At 37.1% G+C, this 21,632-nt stretch overlaps 1 protein-coding gene across 2 annotated transcripts in view; it reads left to right on the top strand.

Moving 5' to 3' along the window:
* The window catches only part of LOC133534759 (ATP-binding cassette sub-family G member 4), a 45,367-nt gene extending 24,829 nt beyond the window's left edge, over positions 1-20,538 (top strand). For both annotated transcript variants that reach the window (XM_061874022.1, XM_061874021.1), the window contains 10 exons: positions 5,194-5,383; positions 6,586-6,910; positions 7,153-7,294; positions 10,299-10,513; positions 14,799-14,956; positions 15,615-15,783; positions 16,368-16,468; positions 17,024-17,179; positions 17,884-18,069; positions 18,976-20,538. In XM_061874022.1, coding sequence (XP_061730006.1) covers positions 5,194-5,383; positions 6,586-6,910; positions 7,153-7,294; positions 10,299-10,513; positions 14,799-14,956; positions 15,615-15,783; positions 16,368-16,468; positions 17,024-17,179; positions 17,884-18,069; positions 18,976-19,134 — 1,801 coding nt within the window. In that variant the 3' untranslated portion in view covers positions 19,135-20,538. The remainder of the gene's footprint in view (positions 1-5,193; positions 5,384-6,585; positions 6,911-7,152; positions 7,295-10,298; positions 10,514-14,798; positions 14,957-15,614; positions 15,784-16,367; positions 16,469-17,023; positions 17,180-17,883; positions 18,070-18,975) is intronic.
* The last annotated feature ends 1,094 nt before the right edge of the window (positions 20,539-21,632 follow it).

Here is a 21,632-nt window from a genome sequence, read left to right as displayed (position 1 = left end):
TATTTCAACACTTTTCAGTTAGCAGTTGTAGGTAACTATGAGTACGTTGTTGAGTTGAGTATGATCTTATTGCAGGAATCAAAATTCAAATCATCTTTAATGTAATACTCTTGGCATAGCGTAGACTCAGGTAATTATTTTATCGATGACAATTTCACTTTTATGAATCACTTCTTGCAACAAATTTGTAAATTCAGAGATATTTTGCTGAAGTTTGAACGGGTTGTAAAAGGATTTCAAAGTAGTTAGTATTGGTGTGTCATGTGATTATAGCACCACGGACATGGCTCTGCAAACCGGATCTATCGTTATCAAGTGGCTCGAGCGATCCAGGTCACGCGGTCAGTTGCAACTCATCAGAAAACCGGGCGCGGGCGCCACTGCTGCGTCCGAGCTCGGTACTATGTACGCGGGCAAAACAAACCGTATGAACAGGCGAGCAAAACAACAACAACAAAGTTTGAACTCATAATCAGAGACAAATGCAGTGTATCGGGCAGAGCACGACAAAGCAAATGAATGGCTAAATTGATATGACATAACAACAAACAAAGATGAATTGTAACTAGAAGGGTTACTAACAAAAGTCGAACCGATTAATTTCCTTAGTTGAATAGCCCAGCTCCAACTTATTTTTTGTTTGCCAGTCTTCTAACTTTTTATTTTAAAATACTCTGTTAAGGAAATCGTAAATAATAAATATATATTTACTTATAACCTATTTTGTTTTCTATGATACTTTTGTTTAGACGTCGGTTTTTCCTTGAAATCTACCGAAACCACACAACCACAATATGTGTGGAGACTCATCGTCCCGGTACACGTAACAAATACCTACCTGTGAAATTTCAAAAGTAGCATTTTTATCCGTAACTTGAATGCTACATCCATGAACAAATTTTAACGGAGAATGTACGAGTAGGCTTTGCTTCATTACCGTTAAATAGCGGCACTGTTTACTATTTATAAAATCAGTGTTACTTGTTCACTGTTTCTACTAAATTATACCAGAGTCATACCAAACTAACTCTACACAGACTTTGTAATGCCAAAGTGTCATCACAATAATTGAAATTCTGTCGCAGAAGTAGCACTTGTTGTAATGTACTTGTCAATACCGAGACATTGTACGCATTGCAGCTAATCCAAATATTATGCAAACACGGCCAACATAAAGGAATGCATGAATATTAGCTTTCATAGCTTCCAGCGCGTTTCTTGTGTCAGTCGCGGGAATGGTCTAAAATTATCGTGTTTGTCATAAAGACGAGAGAAGATTTATTCCATAGTTGTCAGGCCATGCGATTAATGCGATTACTAAGTTTCATAGGTAATCAATTTCAAGTCTTACCACTTTACAGATTAGAATAAAGAATTATTTCATGATAAAAATATATAAATAATAAATATTATAGGACATTATTACACAAATTGAGTAAGTCCCACAGTAAGCTCAATTAAGGCTGGGTACTTAGAAAGCGATATATAAGCTATGAATATTTATTAATACTGAAATACATACCAAACATCCATGACTCAGGAACAAATATTCGTGCTCATTACACAAATAACTGCTCTTAGCAAGATTTGAACCCGCATTTTTTTTCATAGGCAGGGTCCTACCCATTAGGCCAGACCGGTCGTCAAAAAATCCCTGTTAATATTAGAAATGCGAAAGTAACTCTGCGGTCTGTCTGGACTGTTAACTCTTGAAACTTAAACCGCTGAACCGATTTAGATGGTTTGGAGATAGTTTGAGGCCCAACGAAGGATGTAGGATGGTTTATATCAATCATCATCATCATCATCTGTAGGCGAAGTCGCGGGCAGAAAGATTCTGTAGGTAATATTGCATCAACACATCAATTTGCAGAAATGTTTAAAATACTGTTAGAGGAATATTTCAATGGCCCATTAATAAACTTTTTCACGTCAGCAGCTGCAACAAAGGTAATTTGCTGCTTAAAAACATTGAGCAAATTCGCATTTTGCTCACTGAGTGAGACAAAATGACATTCAAGTAACCTTAATATTCGAATGTCATTTCAACGTGTGGGGCCTAATACAAGTTCGAAGTATTTGGATTCTATTGTCTTTGTCCCTTTCACGTCATTAGCAAAAAGAAAGAGACAAAAAAGTTCACACGTAATTCAACGGTATATTGACGGTTAATAATAGATCCCCGAAATAAGTCAGACCGCATTGTTCCAAACCACCCTACGTAATCATCATCATCCAATTTTTTATTTTATTATTTCATTGCAAGTTTGAGAAAAGCACTACCTATACAAATCTCGGCGAGAAACGAGGTTGCCGGCCGTAAATCCCTAGCCGACCTCACTACGCTCGGCCGTCTATATCTACTTGGCCTGCAACCCTTCGTTTCACGTCCTCTATATATTAGCTGTTAACAAATTTATGTATGATGTTATTAATATTATTGATAGTAAGAAGTATGCATTAGGGCTTTTACTTGATATGAGTAAAGCCTATGACCGAGTACAACATAATATACTTCTAAATAAATTGTATGGCATAGGAATCCGTGGAACAGCTCATGACTGGTTCAAGTCATATTTAACAAATAGGATACAATATGTCGAAATAGACTATTTTAACAAAACAACAAACTCTCTTTGTAAAATAATGTCACAAAAAAGATATATAACTTGCTCTATTCCACAGGGCAGTGTTTTAGGCTGCATCCTATTCTTAATTTATATAAACGACCTGGCAAAAATAATAAACACCAAATATACTAAAAGTTTCCTATATGCCGACGATATTTCTATAGTATTCTCTTGTTTAAACAGTAACGATCTAACTCATAAATTAAATAATATTTTTGATACCGTAATACAATGGCTCAGCGACCATAATCTACAACTAAATCTAAAAAAGACAAATTTAATTAAATTCCGACCCCATCAGCGGAGTCCATTAAATGTTAATTTTACTTACCTAGACAACCCAATTCGACCAATAAAGAACTGCAATCTCCTCGGTATAATTATTGACGAAAACATTAATTGGAAAACACACATAGATAAAATTAGTTTAAAAATATCACGCTTTGCTTATGCCCTTAGAAATATTAAAAAAACCTCAGATTTAAAAACAGCTCTTAGTGCTTATCACGCATTTACACAGACATGGCTTCAATACGGGATCGTTTTGTGGGGAAACAGCACAAATAGTGTAGATTTGTTCATACTGCAAAAAAGGTGTATTAGAATATTTAGTAACATAAAAAATCAAGAAAGCTGCAGACCTTACTTTAAAAAATTAAATATTTTAACTTTGCCATCCCTTTACATCTTAGAAACATGCAAATTTGTACGAAAACATCCCGACCTATACATAAAAGCTAAAGACCGTCATACTAGTAACTTGAACCTAAGATATCAAAACAAGATTGCCCTTCCTGCCAGTAATTTACAAATGAGTAACAAAAGTCCCTATAACATGTCTGTAAGAATTTTCAACAGTCTTCCTAAAGAAATAGCGATAGAATCAAAATATGATAAATTTGTAAATAGCTTGAAAACTTATTTAATAAATAATTGTTTCTATTCTTTACAAGAATATTTAGATGATAACAAATACCATAAATAGGCATAGGTATACTATAAACTACTTTTTTTTGTGTATTCTGTAGTTTGTAGGTATGTTATAATTGTTTCATGTGTTAGTGTTAGATAAAATTGCAATACCCTTACAGGGTGTCATATTGTGAAACATTATATTATTCATTAAGAACATCTGTATGAACACCAATGTGAAAGCAATAAACTTTATTATTATTATTATTTATGTTTTTGCTTTTTTATTTCTCTCCTTCCGGAGGTTGCTTTACTTCTAAACTCGCGGGCTTTTGGCCAAACGAGTATAGAAGGTACTTAGTGTGTTTTATATCTACTGTTCTAGGGCGAGAAATTTACGCACTATGCGGCATGTATTCATGATAGCAGCTTTTTGCAGAAGTATGTATGTCAGTGGTTGAATGTCTAATATTTTAAGGCTGGTGTGTAGAGTGCGGGGGATGACACCCGTGGACGAAATTAAAATAGGTATAGTCCTCACGGTACTCACTCGCCATTGGTTTTTTATTTCTATGGACAGATCTGTGTACTTACTTAACTTTTCGGAGTGAGTTGATGCAAGATTATGGGTGTTGGGTATAGCTATGTCTATGAGATACACGGTTTTGGCGGATTTGTCGTGAAGCGTGATGTCAGGTCTGTTGTAGTATACGGTTTTGTCAGTAATAATTGTCCTATCCCAGTATAACTTATATTCAGTCGACTCTAAAATAACCTGCGGTGTATATTTGTAGTACGGGGTCCTGTTTTCAATAAGATTATATTTAAATGCGAGGTATTGGTGAACAATGGCTGCTACTTGGTCATGCCGATGTTTATAGTCGGTCTGAGTTATGGATCGGCATGCTCCTGTTATGTGCTGGATGGTCTCCGAGGCAGCATGGCAGCGTCGGCATAAGTCTGTTGTTAAGTTACTGTCTCGAATAATGTATTTTCTGTAATTTCTAGTGTCAATAATTTGGTCTTGGATAGCAATCATAAATCCTTCTGTTTCGGGAAACAACTCACCTTTCTTGAGCCACATGTTGGAAGCGAGCTTATTATTAAAGTCGGTGCAGTTATTACTATTACCAATGACTTTGTTGTGTGCGAGTGAAACAAAATGCTGCAAATAATCTTTGCCTTTGGCAGATAAGGCATCAACGTTAATCGATAGTAATTAAAAAGATCAGCTTATCGGTCGTGTTGCTAACTCAATACAAAGTACTCCTCTTCATCAAGATCTATAAATGTATGTATAATTAAGGGCTAGTATTTCTTGATATAAACTTATGGTAGCGACCTCCTTGGAATACCTCTATAAGGAGTTCGTAGAAAGACTCGAAGCCTTAGCAAGAAAGATAAACTCAACACGAGTTATAAATAGCGGAAGGTACGGACTAACGTTGTGAAAAAGTTTGAAAAACCCTGTCGTAGAGTACCTAACGATATGAACTAGACAACAATACATATCAGAAATATTTTCATAAGCAGAGTTTGCAAAAAATAAATATTTTCTTTTTAGGATACTGAACCAGAGAATAAACGTTCACTTCACCATTATAATAGTCATGATAATCGTATGTATTCAACGTATTATTTTTAACCTCAGGACGTCAGGAATGGAAGGCAGCATCACAGTGAACGGCATGGAGCGGAATCTGTCGAGCTTCCGCAAGCTCTCGTGCTACATCATGCAAGACAACCAGCTGCACGGCAACCTGACGGTCGAGGAGGCTATGGCGGTCGCCACCGCGCTCAAACTGCCCTCTGCAACCTCTAAGGCTGACAAAAGGGAAGTGGTAAGTACCTACCCCGGCTTTTCTGAAGTTCAGAAAGAAGCATAACAGTGAACGGCATGTTCCGCAAGCTCTCGTGCTACATCATGTAGGACAGGACAACCAGCTGCATGACAACCTGTAGGTCAAAGAGGCTATGACGGTTGCCACTGAGCTGAAACTGCCCTCTGCCACCTTTAAGGCTGACAAACGGGAAGTGGTAAGTTTATGTAAACCGAAACCGAGATTCCTGAGTTTTTGTAAGGTTCTACAAGGTTGTACAAGCAGCATTATTAGATGGCCATCACTCTGGTGCTGCATCCGGAAACCGCATCAATAATTCGTAGATACCTCGGTTGGGTTCAATTGGGTTGTAACTAAACAGAAAACAATTGTTGACTCAATATTTTTTCTTATTTATCCTGTATGTTTGTTGCTAGTTTGAAATCATCCGTGACATAGTTTATTAGAAATTGTTATACGTTATTGTTTTTGCACCTACAAACCTTTTTAATTTGTACAGAAGTTTATAAGTAATGATGACCATATAATGAAGTCCCAATCAAAAAAATCAAGCTTTAATTATACCTGATTAAAATTCGCACATAACAACTAGAAAGGCAAACAAGGAAAGAAAATCTGAATGATCTGTGTAAAACAGAAAACTCAATGAAAATGTTCTATACATGTTTCCTATAAAAATCAGGTACGTTTCAATTGTCTAAGAAGTAAAAATCTCGTTATTAGTGTATTAGCCTACGCCCAAAGTAATTGAGTATTTTGTTGTTGAAACTGGTTTCGTGCCAACCATGCATAATAAGACAGCCATACGCACCGTGAATATTGACATTGCCTTACGGATTTTAAGATTGAGTCATTTGTTAGGATTCCTTACGATGTTTTCCCGTCACTAAAACTAGCGGCAGGAAAATATCACATGATATTCGACAAATAAATTACAAATAAATCTGGTTCGAGTCTGGTACTTGTTTAAAAGTACTTCTCTGGAGCTGCGTATTTTGCTACTGGCTATTTTTTAACAAATATCGTGAAACAATGTGCGTTCCCTTGTAATAAAACTTGCGGTTAGTGAATCTACGGGTCATGAGGACTTTGACAAACGTACCTATCGACTTAGCCTTTCACTCTCATCCTTATGCCATAGGTTGAGGCTTCTGTCCACCTGTGAAGGAAGCATTCCTTCATCATCGTGCTACTAATTCCAGATCCAAGAGATCCTCGAGACGCTCGGTTTGGCGGAGCACCACAAGACCATGACATCGAATCTCTCCGGAGGACAGAAGAAGCGTCTTTCCATCGCTCTCGAGTTGGTGAACAACCCGCCCATCATGTTCTTCGACGAACCGACCTCAGGCCTCGACAGCTCCTCGTGTTTCCAATGCATATCACTGCTCAAGACACTAGCGAGTGGAGGAAGAACTATAATATGCACAATCCATCAGCCGTCTGCTAGATTGTTCGAAATGTTTGATCACCTGTACACGTTGGCCGATGGACAATGCGTGTACCAGGGTAGCACGGGGAAATTAGGTACGTAAATTGCCACAGAAGCTCCTTTTTTAATCGATAGGGTTTCGAATGTTTTTTATTTACCTGATTATCGTTTTAAGTCTTTTATGGACACCGATCTTTCTATTGAGTTTGTTTTTTTCATTGTCTTTCCAATAATTAGTTTAAAAAAATCTGCCATACGTGACGTCTGTGGTAAATTAGCATGTAAACTTGCACATTTTTATTATAATGAATAAATATAATTTCGATTGATATTGCAGTGTCATGGCTGGGCAGTTTGGAGCTGCAGTGCCCGTCGTACCACAACCCCGCGTCGTTCATCATCGAGGTGTCGTGCGGCGAGTACGGGGACCACACCGGCAAGCTCGTGCGCGCTATTGACAACGGAAAGCACGACATTAGGTAAGTAGAGAGAAGATACATGTCATATACTACAATAGTACATTACAAAAGACGCCGGGAAGAAAGGGGTTGCCGGCCGAAACATATAGATGGCCGAGTGAAGCGAGGTCGGATAGGTCTGAAGCGGGCAACCCCATATTTCCCGTCGAGGTATGTATAGTGCTTTTCTCAAACATGCAATGGGTCTTTCCGCGTAACTCGGACATGACAACGAAAAAATAAACTATTGAATTTAGAATGTGTCTGAATGTAGAATAAACAAATGAGGGTAGCAAATTTTATAACCTTAAGTCAATAATAAGTCAACGGTTGTCATAATTTCCGACATTGTAAGTGCTGCTTGCGGAATCAACTACGAACGTAAAATAAGTGATTATAAATATTACGACTTTAATTGATTTTTACGCAAAGAAGAGGTAAGTAACCTTTATTTATCTGTTGTCTATTAAATTATTCACGCGGTACTTTGATTACAATTATCATAAGTTGAAAGAAAATTATGTAAGAGGAGAATGAAAATTGCATGTCGTTGAGTAACGTGAGTAACGCAAAAAACAATATTTTTTCATTTACTGTACTGAAGCTTTGGACAAATGAACTTATATTGAACTATGTGTATATGATTTGGCTTAGATGATGTCATTCTCGCGGTTTATTTCTCCGCAAAAGTGTTATTTTAAAGAAATACTTGACTTGAGATACTTGTAACGTGAGTCACAGTGAATCGCGTTATTGCTACTGTAAAGAGAGTAACTAAATATTTTAATGTATTTTGGAGCTACAATGCCTCTATCAGCGGCAGAAAGGGCAAAAAGAAGAAGACAGAAGCTGAAAGACGAAGGAAAGTATGAAGAGTATAAGAAAAAACATAGGCTTGCCGTCACTGGCATATCAAAGTGTCATATAATGTATTGGCAGTGTGGTAAGTTGGAAAAAGCACAAATATCTCAAGCATTCGACAAAGGTGTAAAAGAAAAACCAAGTTATTAACCCCAAATTATACATTATACCGAAATGGAAAAACAAGATGACATAAACCCACTAGCTGAATAAAAAAATATAATTTATAGCCTTTATACAATTTATTTTATCTAATTCTAATAATAATAAGTAAAAATATGCTATTTGTTTGCTAGAAATGATAAAAGAATATCAAAATATTCTAGGTAGTCGCAAGTAACGTGATTCACGAAATCGCTGTAACGTGAGTTCGTGAGGTTTTATAGTTTATTTTAATAAGTGTGTATCTTTGATTTCATTTGGTTAACTATTAAAGAAGCTTGATTATTTATGTCATTGTGTTGTTATTTTGTTAAAACAAATTCATTCAATAATCAAAGGGAAATCAATAAACACAAAAGGCGAAAAACTCCGTGTCCATTTCTTGTAACGTGAGTCACAGAGTTATTTTCTACTTTTCTCCAATTTCCATAATTTGTTGGAGAAAAAGTACTTCGACAATTCATTCGCAGTAATGTACTCTGTGATATTATTATCAAGTTTTCGAGGTAGAAAGCTCTTGATCTCAAATATACGACAAGATTGTTAGGAATAGTGACTACAAAGTAACGTGAGTCACCGTGGATTTACCCAATGATATAAACAACATAAAAATCAAAGTTTTATTTTTAAAGAAATTATAAGTAATGAAGGCAAAAATTAAAACTAACGTGTGTATTTTACTATTTCGCTATATTTTAACTCGGTTTTAATAGAAAACAGATACTTCATACATTTATATTTATTATCATGTTACTTTAAAAAAGTACGAAAGCACGTTTCTGAACGAACCTTTAGAATTGACAGTACAATGCCCACAATGTTGAAGACTTTTCTGCCAGTTCTTTGAAATATATCAAAAACACGTGTACCGAGAAACTGTGGGTATTTTTTTGGTTTTCCAATTTATAAAATTGTCATACATAAGTAACCAATAACCATATATTTCGCCTTTGATTTTGCCGGCATCAAGTTTTGTATAGCCAATTCTGCTTCGGCTCTTAATTCAGGTGGGGTGCAATCAATAATCATTTCTTCATCGGTAGTTTCGTTCGAACTCATATTGAATTATTTATAACAAAACAAGATTACAAACAACAAAATTAAATCTGATAAAACAGAATTACAGCGAAAAATTATCAAGTTTCCCGCCAATCATTTTTTTTCTATACGGTTAGAGACACGTTTGAGTAGAGATCTTTACCGCTACCTAATATTTAGATGAAATATTAATATTTCAATGTGTATAAGTATACTTAAGAAAAAAAATGATAATAATGTGTTATTTGTTATGTTCATGTGGATTTATTATGTAAATAAAACTGCACTAAGTACATAACAAATCGTTTATGTTTTTTTTAAAACGCATAGTGGCAGAATGTCATGATGCCTGTGCCACAAATTTATGTGGAATGGAAATAAAAAAGAGGACTTTGCCGGCCTAGGCCTGCAAGATTTGTATGAAATTCCATTAATGACCTCTTGTCCTAGCCACACCTGAAACGTCATACTTCGCAGCCTATTATGAGGAACATAACATTAATATTTCATTGCGTGTTAGAGAAAAGAATATTAAGGACACTGGAGGCCCAGTGGCTGAATTTATGCGTCTACACATTTCCCGGTTAACGCTCTCATCACCCATCGCTGTTGGCGTTAAAAGCAAAAGCTGAAGATAAGCACAGGTAACCTACGTAGTATAGGTACCAAAAAAGAGTACTAATCAAAATCTCTAGACAGAACTAGTGTCCATACCTGTATATAATTGTCATTGTTTACGCTGTTATAACTTTCTCCATGTTATAATTTCTAGTGCATGTGGAACTCTACTAGCGAAGCAATTAAAATGGATCAAACGTCTTGTATTATATGAATTTCAACTGTTATCCACCTTTTCAACATGAATACAGACAGTAAAACTTCTAAAGAGTAGAACTAAAGGACATCTCTTCTCACTTTCAAAATCCATACACTTTATTGTTTAATTCTTTGTGTACATTTCCAGAAACGGCCAACCTTTCCCTGACGCGAAACTGCCCAACCTGAACAACAAAGAAGACATGCAGAACTCTCTGAACGCGGAGTGGAACAAAAACGACTTGTCACAAGTGCAAGAGAAGTTCAAAGAAGAGAAATCTAATGGGTCGAACGGCACCGGCGCTGGAAACTTGCACAACGGAATTTTGCAGTTTGCGGCCAATGAGATCGCTAAGGGAAAAGGTTTGTAAATCCTACCGACCCTACCATTTAGCATTTATACTCTAGCACAGTCACTTTGTCAGTAGAAAAGGCGGCAAATTTGATCTTTTCACCGCCATTGACTTCATATAAAGTCTGCAAATTTCGTGCCCCACACGCCACGTCTTCATACCAAGTCGTGGTTTCGGTCAGGTTTGTATACGTGCAATTTTTGACGTGGCGTTGCTGACACTTTATAAGTTTAGTAGCGGAGGTTTCATCTCCTATACAACATTCGAAATTCGTGCCTTTTTCTATTGACAAGTTGGGTGTGTGTTGAGTATATACAAAGAGAAGTTGAAATAGAGGTGTATTGTCAAAGAAAACTTTCTAGCCATGTTTTACTGCCATCTTTCGACACATGATTAAAACTTTTAGAACGCCATTTGACTTTAATCCTTATCCTTTCACTGATATGTGTTAAACTTGTTAAATATCAAAAAGTGGCGCCATCTTACCGGACACAACCTAAAGGTTGTGGCGCCATCGCTCGAAACGATGTCGACATACTTTTGGCCTTTGATCTATTAGATGGCGTCACTTTTTGATATTTAACAAATAAAAACAATAAAAGTCAAATGGCGTTCTAAAAGTTTTAATCATGTGTCGGAAGATGGCAGTAAATTTACTGTGGCTACAAAGTTTTCTTTGACAATCCACCTCTATTTTAAATTCTCTTTGATATTAACGACCTAGGTAGGTTGCTAAATGTCATAGTACTACATGAATATTAAGGAATAGCCAGGAATATTGTAGGCACATCTAAAGTGATTTTGGTAAATATCGTTTTAGTACGTAACGCAACTCGTTAATGTGTACGCGTGGGCGTAAATAAACGGTTTTTTTTTGTATTATCGCAATTTTATTTTGGCTTAAATATATCAGTATGACCTACTTTCTTGTTTACCTTAGGTTAATGTATTAGATAAAATCGCGACCTCGGTTTATTTACGTCATCACGATAGAATTTACATAAAAAAATGTTTGTGCGTTTTATAATTCGATCAGTGCGGGATCACACGACTCAAGATCATCGAGTTATTAATCGCAAAAAAATACTTATACATTTTTAAATATAAAAACTTTGGCCTGTACTTGATACTATATTTCCGGTCGAAATTCAGATCTTTAATTGGCTAGTCAACTCGTAGTTACGATAGCTACATTTTAAATTATAGGTATGGTCGCGGTTATAATACTCATAATATATAACATGTAAAAGCATTTATCGTATATCATTGCGATAGGGCTGTTTTAGGGTGCAGTTTTAGGGTCGTTCACCTAATGCGGTAGCCGAATCAAAGTATAGGGTTGCCAGGCAACCGACATTGTTTGATCGGCGAACGACCAAAGATCGACGCAGTTTACAGAACTATGTTAATAAAATGTTACTAAAATGCATCGAGTAAACTATGTAGAGCGAAGAAACCAAATAATAAAAATGCATGAGCAGGGCCGCAGGATGCGCGATATAGCTCGGACATTAAATATATCCAGAACAACTGTGCGTCTATGGATCACTCGATACGGACGAGATGGCCATACAGAAGACCGACGCCGCTTTAACCACCGCTCACAGCGGCTCACGGCTGAACAAGTTTTCGAGATTCGGCAACGTTATGAAGAACATCCTTTCACGCCTACTAGATATTTCGCGGATCGGTTTGACGTTTGTTTACGCACAGTTCGAAATTATCTTCACGGTATCGGAATTCATCACCGGCCACGCGAGAGAAAAGTAATATTGACTGAAGCGAACAAAATTGCTAGAGCTGATTTTGCACGCAGATACCAGAATGTTGACTGGAGCACTGTGATATTTACACATGAAAAAACCTTTCGTTGTTCAAGAGGTGGACGTTTGAGTTTATGTAGATATGACAGGATGCCGTATACAGAAGAACATGATGATTGTATAAGTGTAAATATGTGGGGTTGGGTATCTTCTTCGGGGGTCGGAGAGCTCGTCCAGATGCCTTCGCGAGCTAATGCTATAGATTATGTAGAGACAATGGATGAAATCATGGTCTCTACTGTGCGAAACGTTTATCCGGAGGAAGAAGTTCCAAATATACACATCGTTCACGATAATTGTCCATATCACAAAGCAAGGGTCACCAAAAAATGGTTTCGCCAGCACCCCTATATAATTGAAATTCTTTGGCCCAGCAAATCACCCGATTTAAATCCAATAGAGAATATATGGAGTATCATAGTACAAAAGTGGAAAAATGGTAGAGAAGGCACGAGACAAGTCTTGGTGGACCATTGCCATGAGGTTTGGGAATCCTTGCGTGGTTCAGATATTTGTAGTCGTATAGTCGAATCGATGCCGGCCCGACTCCAAGCTATGTCTGAAAGTCATGATGTTTATACTAGATTTTAAGCATCTCGAATAAAATTCTCTTTTTTTTCTGCGTGATAATAATTTTATCGTAATTTATTGAACTTTTGGAAACCGTCAAATGTCAAAGTATTCCGAATAAAATTCTCTGATTTTTATTGTGTGATATTCATTTCATCGTAATTTATTGTATTTTTAGAAAATGACAATTTACAATTGATATCAGGAAAGTTCGGAGGCTTGACCGACCGAGTTATATTGGATACGATGCCAAGTTGTTGACTTTGTAAGCAAACGGTACTCGGGGTAGCCGCTTATAGTTTTAAATCACCCTGTAGCAACAATCGATAACGTTCGTCGTGTTTGTTTGTGACTGGTACTTAAATAAAAAGTTAAAGTAACAGCAAATCGGACAAAGTCGCCTATATTCGATTGTGGCGATAAATAAAAGATGTTAAACGGTGAAATGAGCTCGCAATAGCTCGGCAAATATACATGTCATACCGGGGCACAAATATGTTAGCGTTGCGATGAAAGATAACTCTTACAATTATTGATGTCATAATCAATTTGAACTTAAGACGGTACGCCAATCAAATTCCTTGATTACATGATTGCGCCACTATAGGGAGCGTGCATGAACTGTAGGAGGCAGCACAGGAGCTGTCAGATTTTTGGCGCGAAGCGTAAATGTGATGTTTATTGTTCCAATGTAGCCCACAAGATGGCAGAACCTACTATGCACAAGAAAACACTTAACGTGTAAATGTGCCTGTTTATGGTTCCGATTCAGACCACAAGATGGCAGACCCTCCAACGCGCACGGTCCGTATAATGTATTATGTACAGATATACTATTTATTTTTAAAGACGCCTAGTGGAAGATGGGCATGAATTAACGATATCTATATTACATCGATGAACTGATTTCAATACAATCAAGCATAATTGCCACAGCGATATCTAAGGGCGAAGGTTGAATGACGAAGTTACTTCCTGTTTGTATGAGGTTGTTTTTCCTCGTTTCACTCCGCACTCGAATTATGGATTAATCTTCAGCTTCTATATTATTATTGCGTAAGGGTAATATTCCATTTTAATTATTCAGTCTGACATGTATGTAAACTGCCATCGTAATGACATCAGAGACGGGCAATTAATTTGGTCAAGCTAATTTACAGCGGGAAAAGTGGCGTGCTCTTGCTTCGGAGACTAAGACCCTCTTTGGGTCTCTGAGCCACATTCGTTAGTTAGTTAATTTACTGCGTAATCCCTGTGTTGACGTTTATATCGAAGGAAGTTCATAATGAATTGCTTTCTTTTAACGAATAAAAACCTATCAAAATAGCAGTTTTATTCGGTGATGACTAGATCCCAACAAGGAGGACTGGCGAGATCGCTAATAGTAATCAGATGATTAGGATTGCAGGAAGCCGTTGGATGCAATGGATATCATTGAGGAAATTACTGAAATGATGATAACAATCTTATAGGTAACTTATGAATGCAGTATTTTTTGAAACATGTGTGGAAATGTTGTACTTTTGATGTATTCATAACTAAATTGTGAAACGTAATATTGGGCGTGCTCAAACGAGACGCGCCGACAGTAAATTTTTGTACAACGTTGCCTATAATTACCTACCTCACGGTCTTTCTAGTAATGTATCTTGTACTGTATTGTACTGTTAGTGAACGTAATTACGGTCTGGTGTAGCAGGGCTATAATCGCGAAAATCGAAGTTCATCAATTGCGGGCATTTTTCTCTGTCACTCTAATTACGTCTTAGTGAGAGTAAAAGAGAAAGATCCCCGCAATTTGCGAATTTCGGTTTCGGCCCTTAAAAATTGCATAGCGCTCTTCGACCTGATATGACCCCTTGAATTTATAATAAATGTATGAATAAGTAATATATTGTCCAGGCGAGCCCCTGGTGGTGCAGATGGAGCTGGAGAAGCCGGACAACACGCAGGCGGCGCTGCTGGGCGGCGAGGCGTCGCCGCGGCGCTACGCCACCTCCGAGCTCACGCAGTTCTGGGTCGTGCTCAAGCGCACCTTGCTCTTCAGTCGCAGAGATTGGGTCAGTTGTAGCTTTCATTTGTGTTCAATTTAGGTTCTAACTGAACTTAACCGACTACTTCATACAAGAGTATTGTATTTTTTATCTTCTACTTACCTACTATAAAGTTAGGGATGTTAGAGTTTCGGCCAAATTACGCGTTACATAGCACTAACGTTGTTCTGGGCTGTGATAAAGTGAAAGCCGATATCCAGCTTGTAATTTCCTGATCTGTGAATAAATAAACAGCCACGGATGTCAAAGGCAGACACATTGTGCAGGTGGCAATAGAAGTATTTATTTTTTTGGAACTTGATTCTTTAATTAGTTCATATCATCATCATCATACACTACAAAATACGAATCCTACTTTTTACCCGCCTTCAAGATGGTATATGATTTTAGCAGTCTTTATATGTATGAAGGCATTTAGGTATTATAGCGTAGTGTCCAAACTATTTCAGAGGTCATTTTGGTGAATTTACAATCAGATGCAGAGAAAGGGGACTTCCCCTGCATACTTACTGATTGTATGCAGGGGGGGTCACCTCTCACATACATTTTTAACACCTCTTTAAAAGGCAGATTTTTTATTCGTATAAAAAATCGAAAAACAACGTAGTCTGTTAATAATTTATTCAAACTTGCTTTTTGGTAACCATAAAAATGAATTTGTCAGACGCTGATGTACCTCCGCCTGTTCGCGCACGTGCTGGTGGGGCTGCTGATCGGCGCGCTGTACTACAACATCGGCAACGACGGCGCCAAGGTGCTCTCCAACCTCGGCTTCCTCTTCTTCAACATGCTGTTCCTCATGTACACCTCCATGACCATCACGATCCTCAGCTGTGAGTACTTAGTACCTATAAGGGATCATATAAACTTTTTTCATTGACCTCTAAAGTCAAGCTACTAAGGGTGACGGGTGGTAACTAGAGCTACCAATAGACGATATAATAGACAACTCGAACGGCCATGCCATATCATTGACCTAGTGATGAAACGTATTCATTGCACCGCATTTAGGTAAATAATGCCATTGCGGCTTCTCTTTTGTTTATCTATGTATCAACTATAAATTATAACAGATTTTCGAAGGATAAATATCTAGTATTCAGGGGTTTTTTGTTTATTATAAATAATATTGATTATGAATACGCTTACCATTATATATTTACGAATTTATTTATCATTGGGTTGATCGTGGTTTGTAGCAACACACATAATGAGAAATACGTATAGTTGGACTAGTTTTAGGTTACCAAAAAGGTACAAAAGGAACCCTTATGATGCGACTGTCCGTCTGACACATTTCTAAATATCTCGAGAACTACTTAAGCTATCGATTTGAAATTTGCAATAGTCATGAACAACGCTAACCCAGACACATTGAAAGTGTTAATTTTTGATGTTGAATGTTGTTTGTTCGCAGTCCCTCTGGAGATGCCCGTGCTAGTAAAAGAGCATTTTAATCGGTGGTACTCACTGCGCTCCTATTACCTGGCCATCACTGTCTCCGATATACCATTCCAGGTAATTTATTAAGCCATTAAAGGTAATTACTGTAATTAATTTAGTCTAAGATCTTCATCATGTAACTTTTAAGAAGTAGAAATGAAGGTGGAAAGGAAAAGTGAAGATTTTAATATATCTATAAGGATAAAGTAAGAAAATTAGGCTGTAAAGTAGGTTTATTTTATGATGTACACAGGAGAGACGTATACTAAAAATCTTAACTCATTTCAAAAACATTTTTGACTTACTTATTCATTACAACACACACATTTCAGATGGTTATAAGGAATAACATTCACGTATGTTGTAACCGTCCGGCTGTAGGGTTTATATGAAAGCTCTAACAGAGTGTGAGTGTGTCACTTTTTCGTGAAGGCATAAACATTGATACAATTTGATAACATAGATAAGTTTAACGCTTTGAACGCCACGTTTATCGTGTGCGGCAGGTCATAGTGAACCTTGTCGGAATGCACGAAGATTGTTATTAGGTTGTAGCCACGAGCGTCAGTTGACGTCCTTGCCGGTCAAAGAGCTAATGAAATAATAATAATAAGCTGGTCCGGTTGTCAGGCGATATTCTGCGTGATCTACGTGGTGATCGTGTACCTGCTGACGTCGCAGCCGCTGGAGTGGTTCCGCTTCTCCATGTTCCTGACGTCGTGCCTGCTCATCTCCTTCGTGGCGCAGAGCGTGGGGCTCGTGGTCGGCGCCGCCATGAACGTGCAGGTGAACTTTCACACCCGGTTCAATTCATGAAAAGGGCTAACAACAGAATATTCATATTTTATATTTATGAAGTTTAAATTTTAGCTAATCATAAGTCATGACTAATTTCAAAATGACAGTTGATTAAAACATTGTCAATGACGAAAATTTGCGGGCGCTATGTTTTGGTACAAACAGGTCGTTAATATAGACGTAACTGAAATGAGTTGTGACCTCTTAGTCTCTCATACTAAATTAGTGTAGGAGCACAGAATAAATAATAGTACTAAGTACTACCGTACAGAAATGACACTTCCTACAAAATCTAAGTTTGACAGCGATTCAGGGACGAATTATGCTGTCCCTTTCTAATGTATGGCACTATCCCTTTCGGTCATTTAGGGCTGTCAAAATTATCTTATCTGTGGTCGTGCACGAATAGGGACGTCAAGTTTTGCCAACCCTAATAATTGCGCGGAGCAATGTTGAGCCGAACGGAGCCGGGAAAAATCGAAAGGAGGAGTGTCGCCCCACTGCACTGGTATGAGCACTAACTGTGTGGTTACATGGGTGACCGTGAGTCCCTTTGCGCTCCATCTAGTAGGTGAACTGTTAGGGCCAAAACGTTTCACGTCGCATCCTGTCATTATTGTGTTATGGCCCTTATTTACTGGATTGTAAAGCACAGATTTGTAATACCGTTAAACATGTTACATTTGGTTCAGAACGGCGTGTTCCTGGCGCCGGTGATGTCGGTGCCGTTCCTGCTGTTCAGCGGGTTCTTCGTGTCGTTCAACGCCATCCCCGTGTACCTGCGCTGGATCACGTATCTGTCCTACATCCGCTACGGCTTCGAGGGCACCGCGCTCGCTACCTACTCCTTCAACAGGGAGAAATTAAAGTGCACTCAGGTCAATATTAATTACTGTTTGTATCGTAGATAGACTACCCGTCCCTCTTTAGTTAATACAATTAGAAAAAGGTGGGCAGTGTACTTCGCGGGCGAGACACTGTCGCGCTCCTCCTGTGCTAGACCTACTAAGACCCGGAAGCAGTTGTCTTGTTTTTGAATTGGAATCCTTAAGTTTATTCGATTTTGAAATACATATACATGTAAAAACTTTTGTGCGCGGGATTTCAGGAGGATAATATTCGAGTAATGAAGCTTGTAAAAGAGGCTTGTAAAATGCGATTTTTGGCGAATATTCGCAGTATTCGCATTTTTACTAACAACCACCGTATTGTAGTAAGGTAAATAACTAATCGGGTCTTGGTTGAAAATAATAAAATATATTTTTTTCCATTTGTTGTAGCATATAGTGTATTGTTTTGATGGAATTTCTGTCTTGTACGCTGCCTATCATGTTATTCATAGACGTCCAAATGTTTACTTATTATATCGACTGATTGGGTGACTTTTTGTCTTATCTGCTTTATGGCCATTGCCTATGATGGCGGCTTTTAGCACGATGAAGGCAAGACAATGCATTCACCTATTTTTAGTTCTGATCAGTCTCAATAGATATGTTGGAATCTCATATCTCTCTTATGTATGTGATCACATTACAGCCGTCTAGTCTATAGTTCGTTTTTTTAGCATTAGAAAGAACATTATTATTATTATGAAACACTTAAAAAGAAGTCATAGCAAATATAAACTCATTAAAAAAAAACATTTTTTTAATCCTTTTCAATAAAAAGATACGTCAAGATTGTTCACCTTTTTTCTAATCCTAAAAAAAAACGAAGTATGATCAAGTCATAAAACCATAGCGAGGCGAAATATGCAATATTTTAAATGAGTATAATTTCCGCAGTCGTACTGCCACTTCAAGAACCCGCGCACGACGCTGGAGGAGCTGGACATGCTGGACGCGGACATCTGGCTGGACGTGGCGGCGCTGTGCGCCATCTTCCTCGTGCTGCGCATCTCCGCCTTCCTGTTCCTGCGCTGGAAGCTCAAGTCCACCAGATAAGCTACTTCTGTGTGTTTACATAGGATGGTAGACTATTGTATGACTCGAGGTAGCTTGTATGTATATATTCGTGTGCCGTTTTCAGGCAAATGCTATCATGTTATCGATTGTGATTGGCAGATATCTATTATGACGGCGGTTAAAAATGGTACCTTTTGCTTGAGAACGTCATTTGTAGTTAAATTAGCGTTCGTTACAGATTCTTATTAAAATGAACATCTCTTATGAACAGCTGTGTTCATTTAGCGACCCATGCGAGGTTTTAAAGAATCGTTTAAACAGGTCATTATTTATAAATTGAGATAATGAATGAAACTAAAGAAAGGATAATTATAGAAGTGGGAGTGAAAGGCGTGTTACCAATTTAACGTATGTGATAATTATCGTGAAATGTGTACTGAAATGAATGAAATTAAAATTTGACTTTTTGATATGTAGAATATTCTCCCAAAACTCGACTAAAAAAGTTAAATTATTTGGACGTTTTGCTAACGACATAATTTGACGAAAAAAATCGTATGACAAAGATGTTAAATAATAATACATTGGTAGTTTAGAGGATATAATTGCTCAAATCGATTTAATATTGTTCATTTTAAAACTTCATATACCATGACAAATTGTATTTAAGATTTCCTGTTTGACATCCGAATGAAACTAAGTGCCTTGTTACAATCAAATTATTTAAATAGTGATATCTTATGTGATTTATATTGTATTGCCAAAATGAGACAATTTACGAACTGACATACTTGCAAATAATATATACTTATGAACTACGAACCGACTGTTTTTTTGTGAGCTGTACAAGACATTCCACAGATTATACGTAAAGCATTTTAATAATAACATATGTTTGTCGATCTAGTTAGACCAAATTGTTAATAATTAAAATAATTATTTATTCGAGATCTGAAATGATATTGAAGTTATTGCGCAAAGCAACAACTTGGATTTTCGTTAAAAGTTAATGATTTTGTTACTTTGAGATATATTAAAGTATCTAACTCTGCCACAAAAATGTAACAAAAGCTACCACTGTTTGGTCTCCATTGGTTGTTGCCACTTTTAAAAATTAGAACCGAGTGTCTTGCCCTGGTATGGCTTGCCTTTGCCTATCTTTGTAAAGCTAAAAAAAATTTTAAGTATAATATTATTCATAAGACGCCACCTAGGAGTATTCTAATCATAGCAATGGTGTTTGACTCTTGAAAACTTATAACTCGACAAATATTAATAAATACTTTACAGCTTTTTACGCAGGGATCACGGTAAATATTGTACTTAGCATAGTTCTTATGATTATACTCTAGGTAGACGAATTCGACGGTTATGTTATTCGGTTAGTTTTAATTATGGTTATAAAATGTTTTGTATATTTTTAATAAATGGTTTATGAAGTAATTGTTATTTTTAACATAGATAAGCATTGCTTATCACCATGAACCTCTATCTACTTTTAGCTGTTTTTAACACAATACTACCTACACCGAGCGTTTCAACGAAAATAAATCTAGACATGGACAAAACCCAATTCGAAAATAATAATTGTTGTAACCCAATGAACCGCAGGATTGAAAGGTAAATATTCCAGTCGAGTTGTTTTGCCACCTACTATAAATTATTAATCGGCCACTTTCTGATTATTTAATCGCATTTTTTGTGATTATTAAAAAAAACATGGAGAACCTTAGAGATCAAGAAATTTAATCTAATAAGTTTATGACAAAAAAATTTAATTTTGTACAAGTTTTTATCGCTGACTGTACTTTCCTTTTTGATTTTAAAACGCCAAACATAATTAAGTTGCGTTGTTTTATCATAGAGTTACCATAGCCACCTCCACCATGGTCAGATCAGCTCGATGGTACCATAATATTGCTTTGTCATCTGACCTACGCAATGTATGCAAAATTTCAACTCTATCGTAAAACGGGATGTGGTTCAAATTTAGCTTCCAAGATTTGACCCACAAACATACATACTAATAGCAACGAGAATTTGAAATAGAGGTGGATAATGAAAGAAAACTTCGTAGCCGCTGTAAATTTACTGCCATCTTTCGACACATGATTAAAACTTTTTTCACTGATATTTGTTTTTGTTAAATATCAAAAAGTGGCGCCATCTAATATATCAAAGGCCAAAGGTATGGCGGCATCGTTTCGAGCGATAGAACCATAACTTTCAGCCGATGCCCGGTAAGATGGCTCTAAACCGGTTAATGAGACAAGAACACTGTTCTCATAAAAACCGGTTTAAATAAACGGTTTTTCGAGCGAAATCTAAATTAAAAGGTTTTGCGGCAAATATGGAAGTCACGCACCGAAGGTCATTTCGGAGAATCGCCCAGTAGTAACAATCAGACAAATACGTAATTATTCACACTAGCTATGAGGACTACCACATAAGTACTAATTTATGAGCACAGATTATGTCTATAAGCAGTGTTTATAAGTCAGTGCACTTAGTTATTAGAAACAACTCATGAATGGTTT

The sequence above is a fragment of the Cydia pomonella genome, chromosome 2, assembly GCF_033807575.1.
Source record: "Cydia pomonella isolate Wapato2018A chromosome 2, ilCydPomo1, whole genome shotgun sequence".
Taxonomy (NCBI): domain Eukaryota; kingdom Metazoa; phylum Arthropoda; class Insecta; order Lepidoptera; family Tortricidae; genus Cydia; species Cydia pomonella.
This window is presented reverse-complemented; position numbering and strand designations above follow the sequence as displayed.